General features: G+C 49.8%; 2 protein-coding genes across 2 annotated transcripts; both read left to right on the top strand.

Moving 5' to 3' along the window:
• The first annotated feature begins 630 nt into the window (after window positions 1-630).
• LOC118227514 (mucin-2-like) lies at window positions 631-17,360 on the top strand. Its single transcript, XM_035418053.1, has 4 exons — window positions 631-1,408; window positions 1,802-4,968; window positions 6,299-6,360; window positions 17,219-17,360. Exons 1-4 carry the CDS (start codon window positions 631-633, stop codon window positions 17,358-17,360), a joined length of 4,149 nt encoding a protein of 1,382 aa, XP_035273944.1.
• Window positions 17,361-18,177: 817 nt separating this feature from the next.
• On the top strand, window positions 18,178-18,801 carry LOC118227515 (threonine-rich protein-like; the record flags this gene model as incomplete). Its single annotated transcript, XM_035418054.1, has 1 exon — window positions 18,178-18,801. A coding segment is annotated over one exon (624 nt), but the record flags the coding sequence as incomplete, so codon positions are not given.
• Window positions 18,802-19,594: the final 793 nt, after the last annotated feature.

The following is a 19,594-nucleotide window of genomic DNA, read 5'->3' on the forward strand; positions in this document are numbered from 1 at the left end:
TGATATTACAGGTGTTTCTAAAGTTTCAAAAATGTTAGCCACAATAACATTACTTGCATTCCAGCTGTGACCACCACTGCAACCCCTACCACAGGACATCCAACAACAACAGCTGCCCCCACAACTACTATAGCCGTAACCACAACCACTCTCCCAACTACTACTAAAGCCCCAACCACAACAGCTGTGCCCACAACAACTTCAGCCCCAACCACAACAGCTGCGCCAACTACTACCAAAGCTCCAACCACAACAGCTGCCACCACAACTACAGAAGCTCCAACCACAACAGCTGCCTCCACAACAACTTTAGCTCCAACCACAACAGCTGAACCCACAACAGCCTTAGCCCCAACCACAACAGCCTCTTCCACAACTACTTTAGCTCCAACGACAACAGTTGCCCCCACAACTACATTAACCCCAACCACAACAGCTGTTCAAACAACTACTGAAGCTCCAACCACAACAGCTGCCCCCACAACTACTTTAGCCCCAACCACAACAGCTGCCCCAACAACTACTAAAGCTCCAACCACAACACCTGCCCCCACAACTACTTTAGCCCCAACCACAACAGCTGCCCCAACAACTACTAAAGGTCCAACTACAACAGCTGCCCCCACAACTATGTCAGCTTCAACAACAACAGCTGCACCCACAACTACTTTAGCCCCAACCACAACAGCTGGCTCAACAACTACATTAGCTCCAACAACAACAGCTGTCGCCGTAACTACTTCACCTCCGGAAACAACAGCCACCCCCACAACTACTAAAGCTCCAACCACAACACCTGCCCCCACAACTACTTTAGCCCCAACAACAACAGCTCCCCCAACAACAACAGCTGCCGCCATAACTACTTCACCTCCAGAAACAACAGCCACCCCCACAACTACTAAAGCTCCAACCACAACACCTGCCCCCACAACTACTTTAGCCCCAACAACAACAGCTCCCCCAACTACTACTGAAGCTCCAACAACAACAGCTGCCCCAACTACTACTAAAGCTCCAACAACAACAGCCACCCCCACAACTAGTAAAGCTCCAACCACAACAGCTCCCCAAACTACTACTAAAGCTCCAACAACAACAGCCGCTTCCACAACTACTATAGCCCCAACCACAACAGCTCCCCCAACAACTACTAAAGCTCCAACCACAACAGCTGCACCCACAACAACTTTAGCCCCAACCACAACAGCTGGCTCGACAACTACATTAGCTCCAACAACAACAGCTGCCGCCATAACTACTTCACCTCCAGAAACAACAGCCACCCCCACAACAACTAAAGCTCCAACCACAACAGTTGCCCCCACAACTACTTCAGCTCCAACAACAGCCGCCCCCACATCTACTTTAGCCCCAACCACAACAGCTGCCCCAACAACTACTAAAGGTCCAACTACAACAGCTGCCCCCACAACTATGTCAGCTTCAACAACAACAGCTGCACCCACAACTACTTTAGCCCCAACCACAACAGCTGGCTCAACAACTACATTAGCTCCAACAACAACAGCTGTCGCCATAACTACTTCACCTCCGGAAACAACAGCCACCCCCACAACTACTAAAGCTCCAACCACAACACCTGCCCCCACAACTACTTTAGCCCCAACAACAACAGCTCCCCCAACAACAACAGCTGCCGCCATAACTACTTCACCTCCAGAAACAACAGCCACCCCCACAACTACTAAAGCTCCAACCACAACACCTGCTCCCACAACTACTTTAGCCCCAACAACAACAGCTCCCCCAACTACTACTGAAGCTCCAACAACAACAGCTGCCCCAACTACTACTAAAGCTCCAACAACAACAGCCACCCCCACAACTAGTAAAGCTCCAACCACAACAGCTCCCCAAACTACTACTAAAGCTCCAACAACAACAGCCGCTTCCACAACTACTATAGCCCCAACCACAACAGCTCCCCCAACAACTACTAAAGCTCCAACCACAACAGCTGCACCCACAACAACTTTAGCCCCAACCACAACAGCTGGCTCGACAACTACATTAGCTCCAACAACAACAGCTGCCGCCATAACTACTTCACCTCCAGAAACAACAGCCACCCCCACAACTACTAAAGCTCCAACCACAACAGTTGCCCCCACAACTACTTCAGCTCCAACAACAGCCGCCCCCACATCTACTATAGCCCCAACCACAACAGCTCCCCCAACTACTACAAAAGCTACAACCACAACAGCTGCCCCCACAACTACGTCAGCTTCAACAACAACAGCTGCACCCACAACTACTTTAGCCCCAACAACAACAGCTCCCCCAACTACTACTGAAGCTCCAACAACAACAGCTGCCCCAACTACTACTAAAGCTCCAACAACAACAGCCACCCCCACAACTAGTAAAGCTCCAACCACAACAGCTCCCCAAACTACTACTAAAGCTCCAACAACAACAGCCGCTTCCACAACTACTATAGCCCCAACCACAACAGCTCCCCCAACAACTACTAAAGCTCCAACCACAACAGCTGCACCCACAACAACTTTAGCCCCAACCACAACAGCTGGCTCGACAACTACTAAAGCTCCAACCACAACAGCTGCACCCACAACAACTTTAGCCCCAACCACAACAGCTGGCTCGACAACTACATTAGCTCCAACAACAACAGCTGCCGCCATAACTACTTCACCTCCAGAAACAACAGCCACCCCCACAACTACTAAAGCTCCAACCACAACAGTTGCCCCCACAACTACTTCAGCTCCAACATCAGCCGCCCCCACATCTACTATAGCCCCAACCACAACAGCTCCCCCAACTACTACAAAAGCTACAACCACAACAGCTGCCCCCATAACTACGTCAGCTTCAACAACAACAGCTGCACCCACAACTACTTTAGCCCCAACAACAACAGCTCCCCCAACTACTACTGAAGCTCCAACAACAACAGCTGCCCCAACTACTACTAAAGCTCCAACAACAACAGCCACCCCCACAACTAGTAAAGCTCCAACCACAACAGCTCCCCAAACTACTACTAAAGCTCCAACAACAACAGCCGCTTCCACAACTACTATAGCCCCAACCACAACAGCTCCCCCAACAACTACTAAAGCTCCAACCACAACAGCTGCACCCACAACAACTTTAGCCCCAACCACAACAGCTGGCTCGACAACTACATTAGCCCCAACAACAACAGCTCCCTCAACTACTACTGAAGCTCCAACAACAACAGCTGCCCCAACTACTACTAAAGCTCCAACAACAACAGCCGCTTCCACAACTACTATAGCCCCAACCACAACAGCTCCCCCAACAACTACTAAAGCTCCAACCACAACAGCTGCACCCACAACAACTTTAGCCCCAACCACAACAGCTGGCTCGACAACTACTAAAGCTCCAACCACAACAGCTGCACCCACAACAACTTTAGCCCCAACCACAACAGCTGGCTCGACAACTACATTAGCTCCAACAACAACAGCTGCCGCCATAACTACTTCACCTCCAGAAACAACAGCCACCCCCACAACTACTAAAGCTCCAACCACAACAGTTGCCCCCACAACTACTTCAGCTCCAACAACAGCCGCCCCCACATCTACTATAGCCCCAACCACAACAGCTCCCCCAACTACTACAAAAGCTACAACCACAACAGCTGCCCCCATAACTACGTCAGCTTCAACAACAACAGCTGCACCCACAACTACTTTAGCCCCAACCACAACAGCTGGCTCGACAACTACATTAGCTCCAACAACAACAGCTGCCGCCATAACTACTTCACCTCCAGAAACAACAACCACCCCCACAACTACTAAAGCTCCAACCACAACACCTGCCCCCACAACTACTTTAGCCCCAACAACAACAGCTCCCCCAACAACAACAGCTGCCGCCATAACTACTTCACCTCCAGAAACAACAGCCACCCCCACAACTACAAAAGCTCCAACCACAGCACCTGCCACCACAACTACTTTAGCCCCAACAACAACAGCTCCCTCAACTACTACTGAAGCTCCAACAACAACAGCTGCCCCAACTACTACTAAAGCTCCAACAACAACAGCCGCTTCCACAACTACTATAGCCCCAACCACAACAGCTCCCCCAACAACTACTAAATCTCTAACCACAACAGCTGCACCCACAACAACTTTAGCCCCAACCACAACAGCTGGCTCGACAACTACATTAGCTCCAAAAACAACAGCTGCCGCCATAACTACTTCACCTCCAGAAACAACAGCCACCCCCACAACTACTAAAGCTCCAACCACAACAGTTGCCCCCACAACTACTTTAGCCCCAACAACAACAGCTCCCCCAACTACTACAAAAGCTACAACCACAACAGCTGCCCCCACAACTACGTCAGCTTCAACAACAACAGCTGCACCCACAACTACTTTAGCCCCAACCACAACAGCTGGCTCGACAACTACATTAGCTCCAACAACAACAGCTGCCGCCATAACTACTTCACCTCCAGAAACAACAGCCACCCCCACAACTACTAAAGCTCCAACCACAACACCTGCCCCCACAACTACTTTAGCCCCAACAACAACAGCTCCCCCAACTACTACTGAAGCTCCAACAACAACAGCTGCCCCAACTACTACTAAAGCTCCAACACCAACAGCCACCCCCACAACTACTATAGCCCCAACCACAACAGCTCCCCCAACAACTACTAAAGCTCCAACCACAACAGCTGCACCCACAACAACTTTAGCCCCAACCACAACAGCTGGCTCGACAACTACATTAGCTCCAACAACAACAGCTGCCGTCATAACTACTTCACCTCCAGGAACAACAGCCACCCCCACAACTACTAAAGCTCCAACCACAACAGTTGCCCCAACAACATCTTTAGCCCCAACCACAACAGTTGGCTCGACAACTACATTAGCTCCAACAACAACAACTGCCCCCATAACTACTTCAGCTCCAGCAACAACAGCCACCCCCACAACTACTAAAGCTCCAACCACAACACCTGCCCCCACAACTACTTTAGCCCCAACCACAATAGCTGTCCCAACAACTACTGAAGCTCCAACCACAACAGCTGCCCCCACAACTACATTAGCTCCAAAAACAACAACCGCCCCCACAACTATTTTAACTCCAACCACAACAGCTGCCCCCACATCTACTATAGCCCCAACAACAACAGCTCCCCCAACAACTACTGAAGCTCCAACAACAACAGCTGCCCCAACTACTACTAAAGCTCCAACAACAACAGCCACCCCCACAACTAGTAAAGCTCCAACCACAACAGCTCCCCAAACTACTACTAAAGCTCCAATAACAACAGCCGCTTCCACAACTACTATAGCCCCAACCACAACAGCTCCCCCAACAACTACTAAAGCTCCAACCACAACAGCTGCACCCACAACAACTTTAGCCCCAACCACAACAACTGCCCCCACAACTACTTCAGCTTCAACAACAACAGCCACCCCCATAACTACTAAAGCTCCAACCACAACACCTCCCTCCACAACTACTTTAACCCCAACCACAACAGCTGCCCGAACAACTACTGAAGCTCCAACCACAACAACTGCCCCCACAACTACTTTAGCTCCAACAACAACAGCTCCCCCAACAACTAGTAAAGCTCCAACCACAACAGCTCCCCAAACTACTACTAAAGCTCCAACAACAGCAGCCGCTTCCACAACTACTATAGCCCCAACCACAACAGCTCCCCCAACAACTACTAAAGCTCCAACCACAACAGCTGCACCCACAACAACTTTAGCCCCAACCACAACAACTGCCCCCACAACTACTTTAGCTCCAACAACAACAGCAGCCCCCACAACTACTATAGCCCCAACCACAACAGCTCCCCCAACTACTACTAAAGCTCCAACCACAGCAGCTGCACCCACAACAACTTTAGCCCCAACTACAACAGCCGCCCCCACAACTACATTAGCCGCAACAACGGCAGCACCCGGAACTACAATAGCCCCAACTACAACAGCTGTCCCAACTATGACAGTAGCTCCAACTACAACAGTTGCCCCCACAACTACTTTAGCGCCAACAACAACAGCTGCCCCAACTACAACAAAAGCTCCCACTACAATGGCAGTCCCAACTACAACTACAGCACTGAAAACAACTGCAGCCCCAACTACAACTGCAGCCCCAACTACGACAACAGCACGAACAACAACAACCACTACAACCAAAGCTACCACTACACCTGCAGCCACACAAGTGTTGTCCCTGGTGTTCATCTCCTTCGACCCCTTCCAAGATGATTTGGCAAATCGTGAATCCCAGGCTTTCAAGTCCAGAGAAAAACGCATCAAGGATTCGGTGAGGCTTTACATTGCAGATAGTGCTGTCTTATATTTGCTTGTAAAAAAACAACCAAGCACATGTGTACCTTACATTGAGCTGTTGTTTCTTAGTTCAGTAATGAATACACCATGATTTAAAACAGTTTATGCCAATAGTTGTTAAATAACCAAACCTCTGTTTTCAGCTTGAACCCTTCTTCAGACGTTTTTATCGTTCCTTCTTCAAACTGATCATCATACGTTTCAGGTAATGTCAGATTGATCCATTCTTTGTCTAAGAATTACTGTTTGTGTGTGTGCGCATGTGTGTTTGGCTTTGTGTCTGTTTATGCATTCGATTTTCTGGTGGGTGTGAGTACATTCATCTGCTAAGATCCAAACCATGTGTAAATCATTACCATATGTGATTGACATCTGCATTCTTTTCTAGGAGAGGATCCACAATCACAGAAACAGAGATGATTTTCTCTAACACAACTTCAGAATCCCCGCCGACCGCAGAAAACGTGACCGATGTAATGATACAGGCAGTAGAAACATCAGCTGTCCCGGGGCTCAACATTACTGCCAACTCTATTAATGTCACTTCAACAGCAATTACTGCAGCCCCTACTACAACTACAGCACCCACAACAACCACAGCACCAACAACAACCACAGCCCCAACTACAACTACAGCACCGACAACAACTGCAGCACCTACTACAACTGCCGCCCCAACTACAGAACCCACAACAACCACAGCACCAAGAACAACCACAGCCCCAACAACAACCACAGCCCCAACTACAACTACAGCACCGACAAACACTGCAGAACCTACTACAACTGCCGCCCCAACTACAGAACCCACAACAACAACAGCACCAACAACAACCACTGCCCCAACAACAACCACAGCCCCAACTACAACTACAGCACCGACAAACACTGCAGAACCTACTACAACTGTTGCCCCAACTACAACTACAGTACCCACAACAACCACAGCACCAACAACAACCACTGCCCCAACAACAACCACAGCCCCAACTACAACTACAGCACCGACAAGCACTGCAGAACCTACTACAACTGTTGCCCCAACTACAACTACAGTACCCACAACAACCACAGCACCAAGAACAACCACTGCCCCAACGACAACCACAGCCCCAACTACAACTACAGCACCGACAAACACTGCAGAACCTACTACAACTGTTGCCCCAACTACAACTACAGTACCCACAACAACCACAGCACCAACAACAACCACTGCCCCAACAACAACCACAGCCCCAACTACAACTACAGCACCGACAAACACTGCAGAACCTACTACAACTGTTGCCCCAACTACAACTACAGTACCCACAACAACCACAGCACCAAGAACAACCACTGCCCCAACGACAACCACAGCCCCAACTACAACTACAGCACCGACAAACACTGCAGAACCTACTACAACTGTTGCCCCAACTACAGAACCCACAACAACCACAGCACCAACAACAACCACTGCCCCAACAACAACCACAGCCCCAACTACAACTACAGCACCGACAAACACTGCAGAACCTACTACAACTGCCGCCCTAACTACAGAACCCACAACAACAACAGCACCAACAACAACCACTGCCCCAACAACAACCACAGCCCCAACTACAACTACAGCACCGACAAACACTGCAGAACCTACTACAACTGTTGCCCCAACTACAACTACAGTACCAACAACAACCACAGCACCAACAACAACCACTGCCCCAACAACAACCACAGCCCCAACTACAACTACAGCACCGACAAACACTGCAGAACCTACTACAACTGTTGCCCCAACTACAACTACAGTACCCACAACAACCACAGCACCAAGAACAACCACTGCCCCAACAACAACCACAGCCCCAACTACAACTACAGCACCGACAAACACTGCAGAACCTACTACAACTGTTGCCCCAACTACAACGACAGTACCCACAACAACCACAGCACCAAGAACAACCACTGCCCCAACGACAACCACAGCCCCAACTACAACTACAGCACCGACAAACACTGCAGAACCTACTACAACTGTTGCCCCAACTACAGAACCCACAACAACCACAGCACCAACAACAACCACTGCCCCAACAACAACCACAGCCCCAACTACAACTACAGCACCGACAAACACTGCAGAACCTACTACAACTGCCGCCCCAACTACAAAACCCACAACAACCACAGCACCAACAACAACCACAGCCCCAACAACAACCACAGCCCCAACTACAACTACAGCACCGACAAACACTGCAGAACCTACTACAACTGCCGCCCCAACTACAGAACCCACAACAACAACAGCACCAACAACAACCACTGCCCCAACAACAACCACAGCCCCAACTACAACTACAGCACCGACAAACACTGCAGAACCTACTACAACTGTTGCCCCAACTACAACTACAGTACCCACAACAACCACAGCACCAACAACAACCACTGCCCCAACAACAACCACAGCCCCAACTACAACTACAGCACCGACAAGCACTGCAGAACCTACTACAACTGTTGCCCCAACTACAACTACAGTACCCACAACAACCACAGCACCAAGAACAACCACTGCCCCAACGACAACCACAGCCCCAACTACAACTACAGCACCGACAAACACTGCAGAACCTACTACAACTGTTGCCCCAACTACAACTACAGTACCCACAACAACCACAGCACCAACAACAACCACTGCCCCAACAACAACCACAGCCCCAACTACAACTACAGCACCGACAAACACTGCAGAACCTACTACAACTGTTGCCCCAACTACAACTACAGTACCCACAACAACCACAGCACCAAGAACAACCACTGCCCCAACGACAACCACAGCCCCAACTACAACTACAGCACCGACAAACACTGCAGAACCTACTACAACTGTTGCCCCAACTACAGAACCCACAACAACCACAGCACCAACAACAACCACTGCCCCAACAACAACCACAGCCCCAACTACAACTACAGCACCGACAAACACTGCAGAACCTACTACAACTGCCGCCCCAACTACAGAACCCACAACAACAACAGCACCAACAACAACCACTGCCCCAACAACAACCACAGCCCCAACTACAACTACAGCACCGACAAACACTGCAGAACCTACTACAACTGTTGCCCCAACTACAACTACAGTACCCACAACAACCACAGCACCAACAACAACCACTGCCCCAACAACAACCACAGCCCCAACTACAACTACAGCACCGACAAACACTGCAGAACCTACTACAACTGTTGCCCCAACTACAACTACAGTACCCACAACAACCACAGCACCAAGAACAACCACTGCCCCAACGACAACCACAGCCCCAACTACAACTACAGCACCGACAAACACTGCAGAACCTACTACAACTGTTGCCCCAACTACAACTACAGTACCCACAACAACCACAGCACCAACAACAACCACTGCCCCAATAACAACCACAGCCCCAACTACAACTACAGCACCGACAAACACTGCAGAACCTACTACAACTGTTGCCCCAACTACAACTACAGTACCCACAACAACCACAGCACCAAGAACAACCACTGCCCCAACGACAACCACAGCCCCAACTACAACTACAGCACCGACAAACACTGCAGAACCTACTACAACTGTTGCCCCAACTACAGAACCCACAACAACCACAGCACCAACAACAACCACTGCCCCAACAACAACCACAGCCCCAACTACAACTACAGCACCGACAAACACTGCAGAACCTACTACAACTGCCGCCCCAACTACAGAACCCACAACAACAACAGCACCAACAACAATCAATGCCCCGACAACAACCACAGCACAAACTACAACTACAGCACCAAGTACAACTACAGCACCGACAACAACTGCAGCAACTACTACAACCACAGCCCCAACTACAACTACAGCACCAACAAACACTGCAGAACCTACTACAACTGCCGCCCCAACTACAGAACCCACAACAACAACAGCACCAACAACAACCACTGCCCCAACAACAACCACAGCCCCAACTACAACTACAGCACCAAGTACAACTACAGCACCGACAACAACTGCAGCACCGACAAACACTGCAGAACCTACTACAACTGCCACCCCAACTACAGAACCCACAACAACCACAGCACCTACAACAACTGCAGCCCCAACTACAACTACAGCACCCACAACAACCACAGCACCAACAACAACCACAGCCCCAACTACAACTACAGCACCGACAACAACTACAGCACCCACAACAACCACAGCACCAACAACAACCACAGCCCCAACTACAACTACAGCACCGACAACAACTACAGCACCCACAACAACCACAGCACCAACAACAACCACTTCCCCAACTACAACTACAGCACCGACAACAACTGCAGCACCTACTACAACTGCAGCCCAAACTACAACTACAGCACCGACAACAACTGCAGCACCTACAACAACTGCAGCCCCAACGACAACTGCAGCACCCACAACAACCACAGCACCAACAACAACCACAGCTCCAACTACGACAACAGCACGAACAACAACTGTAGCCCCCACTACAACCAAAGCTACCACTACACCTGCAGCCACACAAGTGTTGTACCTGGTGTTCATCTCCTTCGACCCCTTCCAAGATGATTTGGAAAAACGTGAATCCCCGGCTTTCAAGTACAGAGAACAACGCATCAAGGATTTGGTGAGGCTTTACATTGCAGATAGTGCTGTCTTATATTTGCTTGTAAAAAAACAAACAAGCACATGTGTACCTTACATTGAGCTATTGTTTCTTAGTTCAGTAATGAATACACAATGATTTAAAACAGTTTATGCCAATAGTTGTTAAATAACCAAACCTCTGTTTTCAGCTTGAACCCATCTTCAGACGTTTTTATCGTTCCTTCTTCAAACTGATCATCCTACGTTTCAGGTAATGTCAGATTCATCTATTCTTTGTCTAAGAATTACTGTTTCTGTGAGTGTGTGTCTGTGTGTGTGTGTGTGCGTGCACAGGTATGTTAGTCTTTGTGCCTGTTTGTGCATTCTTTTTTTCTGGTGGGTGTGAGCACACTCATTTGCTAAGATCCTAATCATGTGCAAATCATTACCATATGTGATTGACATGTGTATTCTTTTCTAGGAGAGGATCCACAATCACAGAAACACAGATGATTTTCTCTAATACAACCTCAGATCCCCTGCCGACTGTGCAAAACGTGACCGATGTACTGCAGGAGGCAGTCGAAAACTCAACAGTCCCGGAGCTCAACATTACTGCCAGCAGTATTAGTGTCAGTGAAACGTTACCCAGCTCCACGACAACTGCTGCCCCAACAACAACTGCAGGACCCACTACAACCGCAGCCCCTACTACAACTGCAGCTTCCACAACAACAGCAGCCCCAACTACAACTACAACCACATCGCCCACTACAACTGCAGCCCCAACTACAACTGCAGCACCGACAACAACTGCAGCACCCACTACAACTGCAGCCCCAACTACAACTACAGTACCCACAACAACCACAGCACCAAGAACAACCACTGCCCCAACGACAACCACAGCCCCAACTACAACTACAGCACCGACAAACACTGCAGAACCTACTACAACTTCCGCCCCAACTACAGAACCCACAACAACCACAGCACCAACAACAACCACTGCCCCAACAACAACCACAGCCCCAACTACAACTACAGCACCAAGTACAACTACAGCACCCACAACAACCACAGCACCAACAACAACCACAGCCCCTACTACAACCACAGCACCGACAACAACTGCAGCACCTACTACAACTGCAGCCGCAACTACAGCACCAACAACAACCACAGCACCAACAACAACCAATGCCCCGACAACAACCACAGCACCAACTACAACTGCAGCCCAAACTACAAGTACAGTACCGACAACAACTGCAGCACCTACTACAACTGCACCCCAAACTACAACTACAGCACCCACAACAACCACATCACTAACAACAACCACTGCCCCAACAACAACCACAGCCCCAACTACAACTACAGCACCGACAACAACTGCAGCACCTACTACAACTGCAGCCCAAACTACAACTACAGCACCGACAACAACTGCAGCACCTACAACAACTGCAGCCCCAATTACAACTACAGCACCCACAACAACCACAGCACCAACAACAACCACTGCCCCAACAACAACAACAGCCCCAACTACAACTGCAGCACCAACAACAACTGCAGCACCTACTACAACTGCAGCCCCAACTACAGCACCCACAACAACCACAGCATCAACAACAACCAATGCCCCGACAACAACCACAGCACCAACTACAACTACAGCACCAAGTACAACTACAGCACCGACAACAACTGCAGCAACTACTACAACTGCAGCCCAAACTACAACTACAGCACCGACAACAACTGCAGAAACTACTACAACTGCAGCCGCAACTACAACTACAGCACCCACAACAACCACAGCACCCACAACAACCACTGCCCCAACAACAACCACAGCCCCAACTACAACTGCAGCACCGACAACAACTGCAGCACCTACTACAACTGCAGCCCCAACTACAGCACCCACAACAACCACAGCACCAACAACAACCAATGCCCCGACAACAACCACAGCACCAACTACAACTACAGCACCAAGTACAACTACAGCACCGACAACATCTGCAGCAACTACTACAACTGCAGCCCAAACTACAACTACAGCACCGACAACAACTGCAGCAACTACTACAACTGCAGCCCAAACTACAACTACAGCACTGACAACAACTGCAGCACCTACTACAACTGCAGCCCAAACTACAACTACAGCACCAAGTACAACTACAGCACCCACAACAACCACAGCACCAACAACAACCACAGCCCCTACTACAACTACAGCACCGACAACAACTGCAGCACCTACTACAACTGCAGCCGCAACTACAGCACCAACAACAACCACAGCACCAACAACAACCAATGCCCCGACAACAACCACAGCACCAACTACAACTGCAGCCCAAACTACAAGTACAGTACCGACAACAACTGCAGCACCTACTACAACTGCACCCCAAACTACAACTACAGCACCCACAACAACCACATCACTAACAACAACCACTGCCCCAACAACAACCACAGCCCCAACTACAACTACAGCACCGACAACAACTGCAGCACCTACTACAACTGCAGCCCAAACTACAACTACAGCACCGACAACAACTGCAGCACCTACAACAACTGCAGCCCCAACTACAACTACAGCACCCACAACAACCACAGCACCAACAACAACCACTGCCCCAACAACAACAACAGCCCCAACTACAACTGCAGCACCAACAACAACTGCAGCACCTACTACAACTGCAGCCCCAACTACAGCACCCACAACAACCACAGCATCAACAACAACCAATGCCCCGACAACAACCACAGCACCAACTACAACTACAGCACCAAGTACAACTACAGCACCGACAACAACTGCAGCAACTACTACAACTGCAGCCCAAACTACAACTACAGCACCGACAACAACTGCAGAAACTACTACAACTGCAGCCCCAACTACAACTACAGCACCCACAACAACCACAGCACCCACAACAACCACTGCCCCAACAACAACCACAGCCCCAACTACAACTGCAGCACCGACAACAACTGCAGCACCTACTACAACTGCAGCCCCAACTACAGCACCCACAACAACCACAGCACCAACAACAACCAATGCCCCGACAACAACCACAGCACCAACTACAACTACAGCACGAAGTACAACTACAGCACCGACAACATCTGCAGCAACTACTACAACTGCAGCCCAAACTACAACTACAGCACCGACAACAACTGCAGCAACTACTACAACTGCAGCCCAAACTACAACTACAGCACTGACAACAACTGCAGCACCTACTACAACTGCAGCCCAAACTACAACTACAGCACCTACAACAACTACAGCACCTACTACAACTGCAGCCCCACCTACAGCACCCAGAACAACCACAGCACCAACAACAACCATTGCCCCGACAACAACCACAGCACCAACTACAACTACAGTACCAAGTACAACTACAGCACCGACAACAACTGCAGCACCTACTACAACTGCAGCCCAAACTACAACTATAGCACCGACAACAACTGCAGCACCTAGTACAACTGCAGCCCAAACTACAACTACAGCACCGACAACAACTGCAGCACCTACAACAACTGCAGCCCCAACTACAACTACAGCACCCACAACAACCGCAGCACCAACAACAACCACTGCCCCAACAACAACCACAGCCCCAACTACAACTACAGCACCAAGTACAACTACAGCACCCACAACAACCACAGCACCAACAACAACCACAGCCCCTACTACAACTACAGCACCGACAACAACTGCAGCACCTACTACAACTGCAGCCGCAACTACAGCACCAACAACAACCACAGCACCAACAACAACCAATGCCCCGACAACAACCACAGCACCAACTACAACTGCAGCCCAAACTACAAGTACAGTACCGACAACAACTGCAGCACCTACTACAACTGCACCCCAAACTACAACTACAGCACCCACAACAACCACATCACTAACAACAACCACTGCCCCAACAACAACCACAGCCCCAACTACAACTACAGCACCGACCACAACTGCAGCACCTACTACAACTGCAGCCCAAACTACAACTACAGCACCGACAACAACTGCAGCACCTACAACAACTGCAGCCCCAACTACAACTACAGCACCCACAACAACCACAGCACCAACAACAACCACTGCCCCAACAACAACAACAGCCCCAACTACAACTGCAGCACCAACAACAACTGCAGCACCTACTACAACTGCAGCCCCAACTACAGCACCCACAACAACCACAGCATCAACAACAACCAATGCCCCGACAACAACCACAGCACCAACTACAACTACAGCACCAAGTACAACTACAGCACCGACAACAACTGCAGCAACTACTACAACTGCAGCCCAAACTACAACTACAGCACCGACAACAACTGCAGAAACTACTACAACTGCAGCCCCAACTACAACTACAGCACCCACAACAACCACAGCACCCACAACAACCACTGCCCCAACAACAACCACAGCCCCAACTACAACTGCAGCACCGACAACAACTGCAGCACCTACTACAACTGCAGCCCCAACTACAGCACCCACAACAACCACAGCACCAACAACAACCAATGCCCCGACAACAACCACAGCACCAACTACAACTACAGCACCAAGTACAACTACAGCACCGACAACAACTGCAGCAACTACTACAACTGCAGCCCAAACTACAACTACAGCACCGACAACAACTGCAGCAACTACTACAACTGCAGCCCAAACTACAACTACAGCACTGACAACAACTGCAGCACCTACTACAACTGCAGCCCAAACTACAACTACAGCACCTACAACAACTACAGCACCTACTACAACTGCAGCCCCACCTACAGCACCCAGAACAACCACAGCACCAACAACAACCATTGCCCCGACAACAACCACAGCACCAACTACAACTACAGCACCAAGTACAACTACAGCACCGACAACAACTGCAGCACCTACTACAACTGCAGCCCAAACTACAACTATAGCACCGACAACAACTGCAGCACCTACTACAACTGCAGCCCAAACTACAACTACAGCACCGACAACAACTGCAGCACCTACAACAACCGCAGCACCAACAACAACCACTGCCCCAACAACAACCACAGCCCCAACTACGACAACAGCACGAACAACAACTGTAGCCCCCACTACAACCAAAGCTACCACTACACGTGCTGCCACACAAGTGTTGTACCTGGTGTTCACCTCCTTCGACCCCTTCCAAGATGATTTGGCAAATCGTGAATCCCCGGCTTTCAAGTACAGAGAACAACGCATCAAGGATTTGGTGAGGCTTTACATTGCAGATAGTGCTGTCTTATATTTGCTTGTAAAAACACAAACAAGCACATGTGTACCTTACATTGAGCTGTTGTTTCTTAGTTCAGTAATGAATACACAATGATTTAAAACAGTTTATGCCAATAGTTGTTAAATAACCAAACCTCTGTTTTCAGCTTGAACCCATCTTCAGACGTTTTTTTCATTCCTTCTTCAAACTGATCATCCTACGTTTCAGGTAATGTCAGATTCATCTATTCTTTCTCTAAGAATGACTGTTTGTGTGAGTGTGTGTCTGTGTGTGTGTGTGTGTGTGTGCGTGCACAGGTATGTTAGTCTTTGTGCCTGTTTGTGCATTCTTTTTTTCTGGTGGATGTGAGCACACTCATTTGCTAAGATCCTAATCATGTGTAAATCATTACCATATCTGATTGACATGTGTATTCTTTTGTAGGAGAGGATCCACAATCACAGAAACACAGATGATTTTCTCTAATACAACCTCAGATCCCCTGCCGACTGTGCAAGACGTGACCGATGTAATGCAGGAGGCAGTCGAAAACTCAACAGTCTCGGAGCTCAACATTACTGCCAGCAGTATTAGTGTCAGTGAAACGTTACCCAACTCTACGACAACTGCTGCCCCAACAACAACTGCAGCACCCACTACAACTGCAGCCCCTACTACAACTGCAGCTCCCACAACAACAGCAGCCAAAACTACAACTGCAGTACCCATTACAACTGCAGCCCCAACGACAACTGCAGCACCCACAACAACCACAGCACCAACAACAACCACTGCCCCAACAACAACAAGAGCCCCAACGACAACTGCAGCACCCACTACAACTGCAGCTCGCACAACAACAGCAGCCTTGACAACAGCGGCAGCCCCAACTACAACTGCAGCCCCAACAACAACTACGGCACCCAGTACAACTGCAGTCCCAAGTTCAACTACAGCACCCACAACAACCACAGTGCCAACCTCAACTGAAGCACCACCAACAACAACAGTCCCAACTACAACTGCAGCACCCACTACAACTGCAGCCCCAACTACAACCACATCGCCCACGACAACTGCAGCCCCAACTACAACTGCAGCACCCACTACAACCACAGCACCAACAACAACCACAGCCCCTACTACAACTACAGCACCGACAACAACTGCAGAACCAACAACAACAGCCCCAACTACAACTGCAGCACCCACTACAACTGCAGCACCAACTACAACCACATCGCCCACTACAACTGCAGCCCCAACTACAACTGCAGCACCCACTACAACTACAGCACCGACAACAACTGCAGCACCTACTACAACTGCAGCTCAAACGACAACTACAGCCCTGACAACAACTGCTGCCCCAACTACAACCACATCGCCCACTACAACTGCTGTACCCACTACAACTTCAGCCCCAACTACAACCAGATCGACCACTACAACTGCAGCCACAACTACAACTGCAGCACCCACTACAACTGCAGCCCCAACTACAACCACATTGCCCACTACAACTGCAGCCCCAACTACAACTGCAGCACCCACTACAACTGCAGCCCCAACTACAACTGCAGCACCCACTACAACTGCAGTCCCAACTACAACTGCAGCACCTACTACAACTGCAGCCCCAACTACAACTGCTGCACCCACTACAACAGCAGCCCCAACTACAACCACATCTCCCACTACAACTTCAACCCCAACTACAACTGCAGCACCCACTACAACTGCAGCCCCAACTACAACTGCAGTCCCAACTACAACTGCAGGACACACTACAACTGCAGCCCCAACTACAACTACAGCACCGACAACAACTGCAGAACCAACAACAATAGCCCCAACTACAACTGCAGCACCCACTACAACTGCAGCCCCAACTACAACCACATCGCCCACAACAACTGCAGCCCCAACTACAACTGCAGCACCCACAACAACCACAGCACCAACAACCACTGCCCCACCAACAACCACAGTCCCAACTACAACTACCGCACCGACAACAACTGCAGCACCTACTACAACTGCAGCCCCAACTACAACCACATCTCCCACTACAACTGCAACCCCAACTACAACTACATCGCCCACTACAACTGCAGCCCCAACTACAACTGCAGCACCCACTACAACTGCAGCCCCAACTACAACCACATCGCCCACTACAACTGCAGCCCCAACTACAACTACAGCACCTACAACAACCATAGCACCCACAACAACCACAGCACCAACAACAACCAAAGCCCCAACTACAACTACAGCACCGACAACAACTGCAGCACCTACTACAACCACATCGCCCACTACAACTGCAGCCCCAACTACAACTGCAGCACCCACTACAACTGCAGCCCCAACTACAACTACAACCACATCGCCCACTACAACTGCAGCACCCACTACAACTGCAGCCCCAACTACAACTACAACCACATCGCCCACTACAACTGCAGCCCCAACTACAACTGCAGCACCGACAACAACTGCAGCACCTACTACAACTGCAGCCCAAACTACAACTACAGCACCGACAACAACTGCAGCACCTACAACAACAGCAGCCCCAACTACAACTACAGTACCCACAACAACCACAGCACCAAGAACAACCACTGCCCCAACAACAACCACAGCTCCAACTACTACCACAACTATAACTACAGCACAGACAACAACTGCAGCCCCTATTACAACTGCAGCAGCTAATACAACTGCAGCTCCAACTACAACTATTGCCCTGACTACAACTGCTGCTCCAACTACAACTGCAGCACCCACTACAACTGCTACCACAACTACAACTACAGCACCCACAACAACCATAGCACCCACAACAACCACAGCACCAACAACAACCACTGCCCCAACAACAACCACGGCCCCAACTACAACTACAGCACCTACAACAACTACAGCACCTACTACAACTGCAGCCCTAACTACAACTACAGCACCCACAACAACCACATCACCAACAACAACCACTGCCCCAACAACAACCACAGCCCCAACTACAACTACAGCACCCACAACAACTCCAGAACCTACTACAATTGCAACCCCAACTACAACTACATCGCCCACTACAACTGCAGCCCGAACTACAACTGCAGCACCCACTACAACTGCAGTCCCAACTACAACTGCAGCACCCACTACAACTGCAGCCCCAACTACAACTGCAGCACCCACTACAACTGCAGCCC

This window comes from Anguilla anguilla, chromosome 5 (genome assembly GCF_013347855.1).
Source record: "Anguilla anguilla isolate fAngAng1 chromosome 5, fAngAng1.pri, whole genome shotgun sequence".
Taxonomy (NCBI): Eukaryota; Metazoa; Chordata; class Actinopteri; order Anguilliformes; family Anguillidae; genus Anguilla; species Anguilla anguilla.